This window comes from Vicia villosa, linkage group LG6 (assembly GCF_029867415.1).
Source record: "Vicia villosa cultivar HV-30 ecotype Madison, WI linkage group LG6, Vvil1.0, whole genome shotgun sequence".
Classification (NCBI taxonomy): Eukaryota; Viridiplantae; Streptophyta; class Magnoliopsida; order Fabales; family Fabaceae; genus Vicia; species Vicia villosa.
In genome coordinates, this window is record NC_081185.1 from 108,102,460 (window position 1) to 108,114,601 (window position 12,142).

General features: G+C 32.8%; 2 protein-coding genes across 2 annotated transcripts; one reads left to right on the forward strand and one right to left on the reverse strand.

Moving 5' to 3' along the window:
• Positions 1-913: 913 nt before the first annotated feature.
• On the forward strand, positions 914-3,896 carry LOC131609522 (LOB domain-containing protein 18-like). The gene is made up of 2 exons (XM_058881233.1): positions 914-1,521; positions 3,248-3,896. The coding sequence occupies exons 1-2, from the start codon at positions 1,219-1,221 to the stop codon at positions 3,617-3,619; spliced, it is 675 nt and encodes a 224-aa protein (XP_058737216.1). The 5' UTR covers positions 914-1,218; the 3' UTR covers positions 3,620-3,896.
• A 365-nt stretch (positions 3,897-4,261) lies between these two features.
• Positions 4,262-6,335, reverse strand: LOC131609521 (pentatricopeptide repeat-containing protein At1g01970). The gene is made up of 3 exons (XM_058881231.1): positions 6,198-6,335; positions 5,383-6,040; positions 4,262-5,172 (listed from the first exon to the last, which is right to left on the reverse strand). The coding sequence occupies exons 2-3, from the start codon at positions 5,896-5,898 to the stop codon at positions 4,390-4,392; spliced, it is 1,299 nt and encodes a 432-aa protein (XP_058737214.1). The 5' UTR covers positions 5,899-6,040; positions 6,198-6,335; the 3' UTR covers positions 4,262-4,389.
• Between the last annotated feature and the right edge of the window lie 5,807 nt (positions 6,336-12,142).

Genomic DNA, 12,142 nt, shown 5'->3' on the forward strand with positions numbered 1-12,142 from the left:
TGTTACATGTTTCTCATTGTTAAGCAAGGGGTGTATCTCCCTAGTTTCTAAGATGAATCGTCATGCAAGAAGTAATTGAGAATTTTTAAAGAATTTAAAATTCTAAACAATTCAATTTTATAATTTTTTTATGATAAATTTAATTGGTGTGTAAGAAGTATTTTATGATTTTTTACATTATAAATTTAAAATTTTAATTAAGAATTTTTAAGGAATTTAAAATTCTAAATAATTCAATTTATGAATTTCAACAAGGCGCCAATATTTATCATAAATTGTCTTCAATTTTACAATTTTTTTTATCAACTATTAATTATTTTATTAGAATTTTCCTTAAATAAATATAAAAAATTGAATCACACCAAAAGTATTGGACTACATACAATATTTACTTTTTTTTACAATAACAATCAAACTTTATCCTATCAAATAGGGTCGGTTCCATTATTTTATTTTTAATAATTTAAAAATGTTATTGTAAAATTATTATACTCATTAATCACTTGTATTTAGTTTTTCTTTTAGTCAACAAAAATGTTTTATGTTTCTTAAACATCACCTATTAAAATAAAATAGTATTGAATTTATTTTTAATATAAATCAATAAAAAATATTAAAAAAACATGCTATACTCTCCAATAACTCTCATCAGCTGATATTTCATCTGTTAATTGTTCTCTCACAATCTCAACAAAAACATTAATATCATTTTTCTACCATAACTTAAATGCTAATTAGTTTATTCTAGCTGTAATATTTTGTAAATAAGAAAAAGACAAAAGTGTGAGTCATTTTTAGCCACACCATCACACGTTTCTCTCATATACATCATCATATTCATCTCTACTCTAAATTCAATCAAAGCTTCTTTCCCAATACATTACTTGCATTCATCACATGATATACTCTTATTATTCTTTCCTCTTAACTATGTTTGGAGACAACATCATCAGTTATGTTAAAAATATTCACGAGAACAACAAGGACAAAAGAGGAAAAAACTTAATCATTTAAGCCAACTTATATATAATACTTATCTTATGTATTTCTTCACGCAAGAACCTAAGATTTGGAGGTTAAGCATTTTCTCTTATATATATAGCCCTACCAAATATTCCTACAAACATACTCTATCATTCCTTTCTTTCATCAAACCCTAGCTTTTTTGTGACCTAATTATTACATCCAAAAAAAGTACTATAAACCCTAGCTTTAGAGATGAGTCTAACCTCTACCGGCAGCGGCGGTGGTGGCGGAAGCCCTTGTGGAGCATGCAAGTTTTTGAGGAGGAAGTGTGTGCAAGATTGTGTTTTTGCTCCGTATTTCGATTCGGAGCATGGTGCATCACACTTTGCAGCTGTGCACAAAGTGTTTGGGGCTAGCAATGTATCAAAACTCCTCCTTGGTATTCCAGTTAATAGGAGGTTTGATGCTACAATCTCTCTTTGCTATGAAGCTCAATCAAGGTTGAGAGATCCTGTCTATGGATGTGTTGGTCACATCTTTGCCCTCCAGCAACAGGTAACTCATAATCATTAGAATTGTCGTTTATTTTATTTTATTTAGTAGCACAGATCGAACTCTGAACCTCTGGTAAAATACTTATTCAGTATTTAAACTCGAACTTATTCAGTATTCAAACTCGAACTTATTCAGTATTCAAACTCGAACTCAGATGAAAATTATGGTTAATTAACATGTATTTTTTTCAAATGATATAGATTTTGATGGATCATGATGTTAAATGTTTGTTTGCTTCTTAATTTAGATGTCTTAATTATTCTTTTCCCTAAACTACTTTAGGTAGGGTTTGGGAAGCAATGGAAAGGGAACAGTTTGTATACATTTTAGTGAGATGTTTGAATTGATTAAGAAATGATGTGGTCGGTTGTTACGTAGTAAAATGGTAGTCTATACAAAGTCCTTGGTTCATGCAGTTTTTAGGGAGATGGTCGGTAGTTTCCATATGGTTCATTTAAATTCACATTAATTTTTTCATGTCATTTTGTGAAATTATAAAATTACTTTGATATTTTATTTTAAAAAAAATTAATATTCAACCTTGACACCGACTAATAATTTCTCTCAAACTTTCATGCCTCACAAATAGTTTTTTTTTTCAAATTTTTATAGGTTTTTTTTATTAAATCTATAAATGTTGGATTAATATAACGGCTATAATCGATATCATATATATTAATTTGAACAGCATAAAGGTTTTTTAATAATAAAATATTATTTTGGTGTGTTACATCATATATGAGAAAAAAATTATAAATTTAATCAAAATTATACAATTAAGATATCTCAAAAATGAATTTTATAAGATTGAATTATTAATTTTATGTATTTAAAAGTATAAACATGGAAGAGAGAAATTCAAGATATAATATTTTGTGAATTAAACAATTTAAGAATGAAATTTTTTTTAGAGTGAAAAATGTCTGAGTATCATAAATCATAAATTGAATCAGTATATATGACTTAAAATTATAACATGAGGTCTTTAAAATTGTATTGTTAGAAATATTCTGAGTGAGTAGATTATTGTAACGGCATGTATTTTTTTTCTCTCTTTTAAATGAGAGTGTTAAAGCATGAAGAGAAATATTTATTTGTTTTATGGACTTACTCCTATGTTATCCAAATTATTTAATAAATTTATATCAGACAAAAACAAATTTTAAAAGGCTATAATGCTATAAATAAAATATATAATATGCATATATTAGTATAATTGATTGACTATGAGTACTCTATTTCAAAATTACAACTGTAATTTGATAATCCCTATGCTTAGATAGGTCAAGGTCAAAATCAGAAATATTAATTAACAATGCTAATCTTCAAATTATTTCATGAAGATTGCTGATCTTAGATATTTTTTTCCTTAGTTTAATCATGTTTATTTTTCCCAAGTGATGTTGTTTGTACAAAACTCTTATTTATCTCTTCAAGAAGTTTGTTTAAAGTCAAGCTTTCATATCCTATGATAAAGCAATATAACGGTACCATAGAAATATTTTAAAAGTTAATATTACAAATTTTATTATATTTATTTTTACGAAAACAAAAGTGTTTAAACAAATTTAATGAAGATTCATATTTTTATTAATTAATTTTAAATGAAAATATTTCAAAAACTAACACAAGTGAGCATGAATTTTGAAGAATCAATTAAAAATTTATTCTAAGAAATATTTTATTTCTTGATCATGATTTTTTTTTCTCTTTGATTGTTCCCTAGGTGATGACTTTACAAGCTGAGCTCTCCTACTTACAAAGCCAGCTTAACTCAACAGAACCACCACAGGCGCCTGCAGCACCACCAATGGTCTTCTCCGTTGCCGACCTACCACCATCCACCGCCACAACCATGCCGGCCACCTATGACATGTCTACACTTTTTGATCCAATGGGCCAGCCTGCATTGTCCATGCAACAAGAGAGGCTCAATATTGACCCGCGTCAATATGGAGCTGCTCATGGCCCAATATCAACCACTGGTTCTGGGCTTCAATTAGTGGCATGTGACCTTTCTCATAGACAAGTTGGTTCTTCATCAGGATCATCCTCCAAAGTTTCATCATCTCCTTCCTTTTCCAAATTTTATAAATGATCAATCATGTTTTAAATTTCATTCATTTATCTTTTTTGTGGTCCTTTCATCGAACAAGGGATATATTTTTGCAAGGGATTTTAAATTAGGGATATATTTTTGCAAGGGATTTTAAATTTTCAAATTTTTTTTAATTATTATGGTAGAAATTAATTCATGTAGCTGATCTCATTTAGTGGGATAAGATTTATTTGTTGTTTTAAACATTTATCTCATTTAATGGGATAAGATTTGGTTGTTGTAGTAATCTGCTGAAAATTATTATGAGTTAGTCATGGTTATATTATTATATATTCTTCCCTTCCTTTCTTATTGTCAAATTTCTTTCACAATTACTTCTTGTTGATAGCATGTTTGTGCAAATTGAGTTTTCATTTGCATATGTTTCAAAGCTATGTTATCTGTAAAACCGTCTTTGAGGATTTGCAAAGCGGACTATCGTCCAGGGTCTAGAATTTATCATAGTTGAACCAAATTTAAATAAGAGTTCATAAAATGTTTGTCACTTTTAAACTGTGGCTAAACAGGTCATCTAATTGTTTTGTCATAGTTGAACTGTGACTAACCTACACAGGATTAAGGCGGTTTATGTAAGAAGTAATCATTTGTTGCTTTTGTTCAACCGCGAGACAAGAAGTACAGTGAAAAGGGAAAGAATTGCATCGCATTGTGCATATTGAAATGACTATAATACATTGAAAACAAGAGAGCTTTCTTAGGGACATTGCTCACACAAAACTTCAAATAAATTATAATGCAGTACCTCTACATTAGCTTCTTTGGTGACTGGTAGTGGTGGCAAAGTCTCTTAAAACAAGTTCCACTTCTTCCACAACCCCGAGTTTCCGGAACCACGCAGCCAGGATTCTAGAAGTTTCTTCCTCAACCATAATGCCATCCTTCTCCAAATCCATTAGAAACTCTAGTGCTGTATTTAGCTTGTTCTCCTTCTCATAAGCAACAAGTACTGAAGATATGCATTTATCAGTAGGTTCGATACCAACTCTTTTCATATTTTCAAATGCAATTCGAGCTTTTTCACTTTGCCCGGCCATACCATAGGCGTAAATAAGAAGACAGCACATCTTGTCATCTGGAATTATACCGGCCAGCTGAATCGCATCAAAAATCCTTTGTGCGCCATCCGCATTACCAATCCAGGAATAAGCTCTAAGTAATGCTTTGTAAACCTCACTGCCTGCATATATTTCTTGCGCGCCCATTTCTTCGAGCAAACTCTCTCCTTTTTCAGGCATTCCAGCTCTAATATACGCCATAATCATTGAGCCGAATGACCTTTTGTCCAAAGGTTCCCCAAGCAATTTGATCTCTTCATAATATTCCTCGGCCCGATCAAGATAGCCAGCCTTACTATACATGTGCACCATGGTAGTTAGAATCACTTGATCACAGATGAAACCCCTTTGCTTCATTAACATGAAAATATTTTCAGCAGCTTCGAGGCGATTCTCCTTGCTATAATAATGAACTAACTTTGTATAATCACGAAGATTGGGTTCGAAGGATTCTTCTGTAAGAGCATGCTCTGCCACCTATAAAAGTGAGTAAATCAAATTTCATCCATCATACTAGCCCATAAACAAAAACTACTATACAATCGAAATTAAAAGATGCACAAATACTACTGATATAAGGTTATGTGCTAATAGCAAGAGACTTAAGTAATCTGCATAACCTCATAGGGACAATTCTCATTATCAACATTGTACCAAAAAAAGTAGTTCAAGATGTGAAATGAATACCTCGAGGTAAAGACGATGATCGATTTTCTTCAACTCTTTCAAAACCGAAAGCCAGTCTGCTCTCGTAGGCATCATAATCTTCACCCAACCCCCCAAAACATCGCATAACTTTCCCTTTTCTTCCGAAAAACATATAATCTGTCTCATCACGGCCTTACACCGCTTAACCATCTTGAAGGGAAGTTTCGATATCGCCAGCTTTTGTTCTTTTGTGATACCATCTCGTATCTCATTCCACCTAAATCTTTTCTGGTTTCCTTCCACTACTTCTTCCACAATTCCCTCCGTACCAACGCCAACTGATACTGAATCAAAACGGCGTTTATCGATATCAAAACCGCTCGGTTTTTTCCATAACGTGTTCCGTTTGTTCCGGATTCGATACAATTTGGTGGCATTATTGGTTATTGAATAATTAGGGTTGTAAATTTTGCATAACAGGTTATTGTTATTGCAATAAGTTCCCATTATGAAAGTAGGATCAATACAAAACCTATTAGTTCCTAAGATATTCATAGTGAAGTAGCTAATAGAATGAAGAACATTCAAATTTGAAATATCTAACAGATAAATTGTACAACTCTGTTGATAATAACAACCATTTACTGCTACAAAACGAGCATTCCTTATTTCAAATGACTTGGCTTATAGCGAGAATCTGAAAATGGTGATGAAAAAGCGAATGATAGGAATTCAATTATTGTGATATAGAAGATGAATTGAAATGTGAATTAAGTTTACGCAGAAGAAGCAAATGTTCCTCGCGCGCTAAAGGAGAAGGGAATGTGAATTTGAAAAGGGGAAGAAGTAGTTACCACTGTTTCTGGTGAACGACGGGCAACTCCGTAGCGATTTCCGGTGGGGTTTTGAGTTTCCGGCAAGTTGTTCAGTGAGAAACTGAGAATCGAACAACTGATGTGATACAGTGGCAAAGCGGTCCTGAAGGAAGTGGATTGGGTTTCGAGTCAATTATATATATATATATATATATATATATATATATATATATATATATATATATATATATATATATATATATATATATATATATATATATATATATATATATATTAACATTTTACAATTCAATTAATTAATTAATAATGAGATTTTTATAATCATAGATTATATAAAGAACTTCAGTACAATATTAATAAAAAAAGTAATGCAACCAAACAAAAAATATAAGTATAAGTTCATCATTGTCACGTGATTCGAGAATGCTAATGTAGTATGAATTTGACAATATTTTGAATTTTGAATGAATTAATGTGTAGTTTGATTTGGAGAGGTATTTCATACAAGCATTGCTTTTGTCATACAAGTTAGACCGTGCAATCCTCCAATTTCCTAAGAAAAAGAGCGGTAAGCACGCATCATGATGCTGAACTTTATGTATAATTGGATTATTAGAAAAAGTTCAGCAAATATGTTAACATCACGTGATAGTTTTTTATACATGAAAATACACAGAAAAGCATGAAGTTGTAGTTATAGGGGAAACAAATGTAAAGTCTTACCTATGAATATTGTGAAAAACTTCTTTGAAAACTACATTAGTTGTAGTTTTCAAATAATGTTTATCTTTTCATGAATCAATATTTTGAGACCATCTTTGTTTTTCACTCTAGACATTGCGACATAAAGCTGGTCATAGCTAAAAACATCTTTCGGCAAGTATAGTCCAGCAAAGTCTAATAATTGACCTTGTGATTTGTTAATAGTCATAGCAAATGAGACAACATTGGAAAATTTTCTCCCTACCAATTTGAATGGCCAAGGTGATTATGAAGGAGACATGGACATTCACAAAATGTAAATGATTTTCCCAATATTTTTTCCAGAAATAATTTTTGCCTTAATCACGTGATTTACAAGCCTGGTTGTAATACGGTGAACTGACTTTTAAAGAAAATGTTGCAGATAGCAAGAGTCGCCACCGGCTTTTATTTTATCCAATAAGAAAGGCTAAAAGAACAGAAAAAGATCTTTTAAAAAGATTTTGAGTTTGGGGGGTAAGTTATACGAACTACAAAGGGAAGGTGTAAAGCACCCTTTACATCCATAGTTATCCATGGGCTCTTAATTGCTTAGCTCACTTTGTTTTCAAAATGTTTGAATTGTTTGAAAAGGAGGTGTGAATAGAAATAAGAACTTTAGCTTGTAAATAAGCGTAGTCTTTTTGAATTTGATTTTGAAAAGAGTGGGAAAAAGATTTTGAATCTAGAGCAAGCAATTAATAGCAACTACCCTAAGTTTGAAAAAATGTTCTTTTAGCTTTTCAGGCGAAAGGGTCTATCCATACCATAAGAGGGCGGGAAGTCTTTCAATTGGATGTTTAAGGGTCATCGAGAATAATCGTTCCCCATAAGACTGACCCTGCCATAAAGAGGGCAGGTAGTCTAAGGGAAGGATATAATTGTCATTTAACCTTTAGGCAACAGGCGAGGATACCTTAGCAATTGGGACAACCATCTTTTACCGAGGCAACTTCGAGGGACTAGATGATTTTTAATCTATTTAGGCAACCTTGCTTTAGGTATCCTCGGAATCGAGGGACATGACTATTTAGTACAGTTAGAGGCAACAGGCAACAGATAAATAAGGCAACAAGGCAACCAGAGGGATTACCCTAAAGGTGTGTGGGTGCAACAATCACGTGGTTAACTTCGATTATATTTATCTTGTAAAAATTAGTGATTCTACGTTCAGTTCGTGGTTTATCACTCCCTAGGATTACTAACCACGCAGTTTAAAAATGCAGAAATTAAAGGCAAAAAAACATAAAGTCCTACGCTATTACAATAAACACCTGCGGGGATGGGGAAATTAAGAAATTAAGAGGCGAAAAATAAGAGAGATCAATAATTAGTAAAAATCCTTGAGCGCCTTGATCTTCCTCGAACTCTGAAAGTTAAAAGGAAAATAAAAGGGGTTAGTGTATTACAAATTCATTAACTATGGAGGCAAACCCTATTTTAATTCAAAAGCAAAATAAATAATAAAAAATAAATAAATAAATAAAATGAGGTTAAACAAGAAATAGAAACTTAGCTTTTGATTTGACAGCGCGTAGTCGGAGGATACTGGGGTAACCCTGAAAATTTGCACAAAAGAAAAGAATTTTTAGTGTATGAATGATCTACAAACCTTAATTGATTAAAGGTCTATAAACCCTAAAAAGTTTACAAACCCTAATCCTGAACCTAAAAGGGTTATTTAAGAAAACTTATTGTGACCCAAAAAGTTTATAAGGCTTAAAAATGCGTTAGTGGATAACACCTACTAGCAACAGTGATTAATGATCATGATCAAAAGAAATAATTAAAATAAAATCAGGGTTTAAAGCAACTGGTTTAAATATTAAAAAAAAGTGAATAATTTAATATATTTGCGAATTTAAAAAAAATCGAAAGTTCGATTAAATAACTTAAAGAGTCATGAAAATATGATTTTATAAATACAAATAAAAAGTTTTAAATGAAATAAGTTTCTTTAAAAAGAAAATAAATAAAAGAGGAATTATATAATTAAAAAAAAAGGCTAAAAACTTAGCTATGATCTTGTGTGGCATGTTGATGAGGGTGCATCATGGGCTTGAGTGTTTGGTTCGTCTGATGCACATCCAGGGCGATCCTGTGGCTGGTACGCGAGTGTGCATGGTATGCCAGCGTATGCGTTGTATTGGATCACATGGAAGTCTTTTTAAGAAAAATAAAACTGGCGCAAATGGGGTTCGAACCCCTGTGTCCATGGTTACCAGCGCCTATGCCTTGCCATCTCCTTCATTGTGTTTTGCTGATAATTAAAGGAAAACCAATGGTTAAATATAAAACAAAACGTGAGAATGCAAAAGTCAAAAGGCAAGTCAGTGTGGGTCCTTTATGTTACGCTGTCACCAATCAAATGGAGAGAGGCAGGCTGAATTGTTGACCAGCCAACGGTATTACTGCACACGTATTGAGACAGGGAGAGAGAGTGAGATGCGTTGACCAGCGAGTGCAGCCATGACACGCGTGCAGTCCACTTTCAGCCCTCCATGTCATCATCTTCAACCTTTTATCTTGTGGAATTTGTTGCGGATTTATCCGCAAAATTACCTGCGGATTTTTCCTCCGGATCCTGCAAAAATCAAAAGCTCCACAAAACGCGTTAAACGAATTTAAGGAGCACCCAGATTGACTAAAGAGAGCCTTCTGAACGCAATGGCGATGTCTGTTTGGTCTGAATCGGCTTGGAATTTTGAAAACGAAAAGCATTTTCGTTGGTGCCCTAACCATGGTGAACGTTGTTCCACACGTCTAAGCTTCATTCTAAAGCTTTAATTCTCCTCTAAACATCATTATAAACTCAAACATGCAATCAAATCATATTAAAATAGGACAACATGAGAGATACAAAAATTCAAAACATGTATGAAGATGTAAAGCCATGGTATATGAGTTCTAGGTACATTCAAATAAGGTTAATGATCCAAACCTTCTTTGCATTACCTTAGAAGATGAATGGAATGATTTAGAGGCGTTGAAGTTGCTTGGTTGAAGCACACGAAAATTGTACCTCCCTTGAATATTATGACTTTTGAAACCCTAGCTCTCTTCTCCTAATTTTCGTCCCTCTTGGTCTCATATTTCTTTAGTATATATAGGGCAAGGCATTAGGGTTAATATGTTTGAAAAGAATCCAATGATTGATGAGAAAAATTTATGAAAAGATATGATTGAATATTTTGAACAAAAGTGTTTATTTTTGCATTCAATCTTTCTCAATCAAGGGCCAACAAAATACCTTGGATTTGTATGTGAATATATTTAAGATTGATTGCAAAAATAAACTCATGCATATCTTTTATATTCCTTATTATTTATTTAATTAATTTTGACCTTTAATGAATAAAAAATCAAAATAAATAAAATAAATAAAAGAATGAATCATGAATGGGCTTAGGGGTCGTGGATAGGCTATGTATTATGTTTGGATCAAAAGAACTTGGGCCCATTTGGAAATATTTGGAGTTTTGGACCTTTTTCTTTCATGCATACCCTTGAAAATAGGTGAACTTGTGCACCTTGCCATTTCCTCATACTTCAGAATTTTTCCAAGTTCTTGGACTTTTTAGAAACCTTGAAGGGTCCTCTAACCAATGTCTTTTGTCTCATGTCAAAATAATCTTCCATGCTCCTTGTGTGCTCTTTTGAAAAAGATGACTTTTGGCTGACTTTCAAAAGGGACCTGTAATGTTTTGAGTCATATCTCCCAAATGAAGCATTTTTAAACTTGGCATGTGAGAGACAAAGTTGTAGATAATTCAATTTCCTTCAAATTGAGCTTTGGATGGGAAATTTCTGATGTTCCATGTAGGAGTTATGGCTGGTCAAAGTTTAGTTGACTTTCTCCTAAAAAAACCCTAATTTAGAAACTTAGGTTTTTGATGATCTTGGAGCTTTCCTTGATGCATCATGATCATTCCTTGATCAAATGATGAATGATACTTCATAATGAGGATGTTGACCAAAAATTGGAAGTTTTGACTGTGGTTTGACCCTAGTTTGACTTTTAGGTCAACCAGTCGATTATTGATCGTTTGGGCCATTGGGTGAGCAATCTTTTGAATCAGAGCTTGAAAATTGTCATGAGGATCCTTTGAGACATATGATAGACCATGGGATCCACTTGAGGTATCAGAAACTGATTTTACTTTGAGAAGATCAAAACCCTAGTTTGAGGGTTGTTGTTTAGGAGAGAGACTGTATGCTTCCTTTTGTGTATCTTTGAGTATTTGAAAGTCAGATGGACTGAAATATGATTAATTATGATGGGCAAATTTTGGGGTATGACACTGGTGACAGTAAGTCTTATACCATTGCATAATCCTTCAGATTGATCTAAATTATGCAACATAATAGTTGTGCCAATTTTCAACCTGATGGAATTATTTGGCAACCCTGATGTTTTCAGAGAATTCAGGTATTCAAGAGTTAAGTGTTCAAATGCATTAAAGTCAGTAGATTCGGACCTATCGTTTGAACCACAACTTAGATATTCCTTGTCGTCTCTGAAAACACCCTTCTAAACCCCGCGGCAATTAATAAAATAATCAGAGTAAAACATAAAAACAAGGGTGCCACAATTAAATAAAACAAATAAACCAATTGTAGTTTTATCACTTATGTCATGCTTTAATAGGAACGTTCACCAAACAATATTATCATGTTTATCACAGCGGAATAATAAAACATCTTCCAAATAATTCCAACGGGAGATAATCCAAACCAAACAAAATAGAGTGTAACAAAATTAAACTCTAAATCTATCGTTCCCAGTGTTACAAGACCAGAGCATGACCGACACGACCCAACGACTGGATTAACTTTACGAGCTATCCTCACCGAAGTAAATAAGCCGCTACTCTTCAATCTGAAAATGTCAACATGTAACGGTGAGTCTCATTCACAATTAATAAATATTATGCATTCATAAGCAACAAAACATCATAATATATCATTCACCCAATTTGTAATATATTCATATTTCCAATTGTCATTCATCAACCACAACAAATACATCACCTAACCTAACACTGAAATCCATTCAATAATGTTATGACAAAATGCATAAGAACCAACTGACACTATGCATGTGGTACCAATAAGCCGTGGAATTAATCCACCCGACCGATCTAAACATCACCGAGATACGGCCCTACCGGTACAAATTCCACACAATGGGAATTATGCCCACCATTGATCCAAACGTCACC

Bases quoted from the DNA above. Each gene is read 5' to 3' on its own strand.
- LOC131609522 (XM_058881233.1), top strand. From the start codon at position 1,219: ATGAGTCTAACCTCTACCGGCAGCGGCGGTGGTGGCGGAAGCCCTTGT. The intron at 1,522-3,247 runs GTAACTCATAAT...ATTGTTCCCTAG, and splicing joins TCTTTGCCCTCCAGCAACAG to GTGATGACTTTACAAGCTGA.
- LOC131609521 (XM_058881231.1), bottom strand. From the start codon at position 5,898: ATGAATATCTTAGGAACTAATAGGTTTTGTATTGATCCTACTTTCATA. The intron at 5,173-5,382 runs GTATTCATTTCA...TCACTTTTATAG, and splicing joins ATCATCGTCTTTACCTCGAG to GTGGCAGAGCATGCTCTTAC.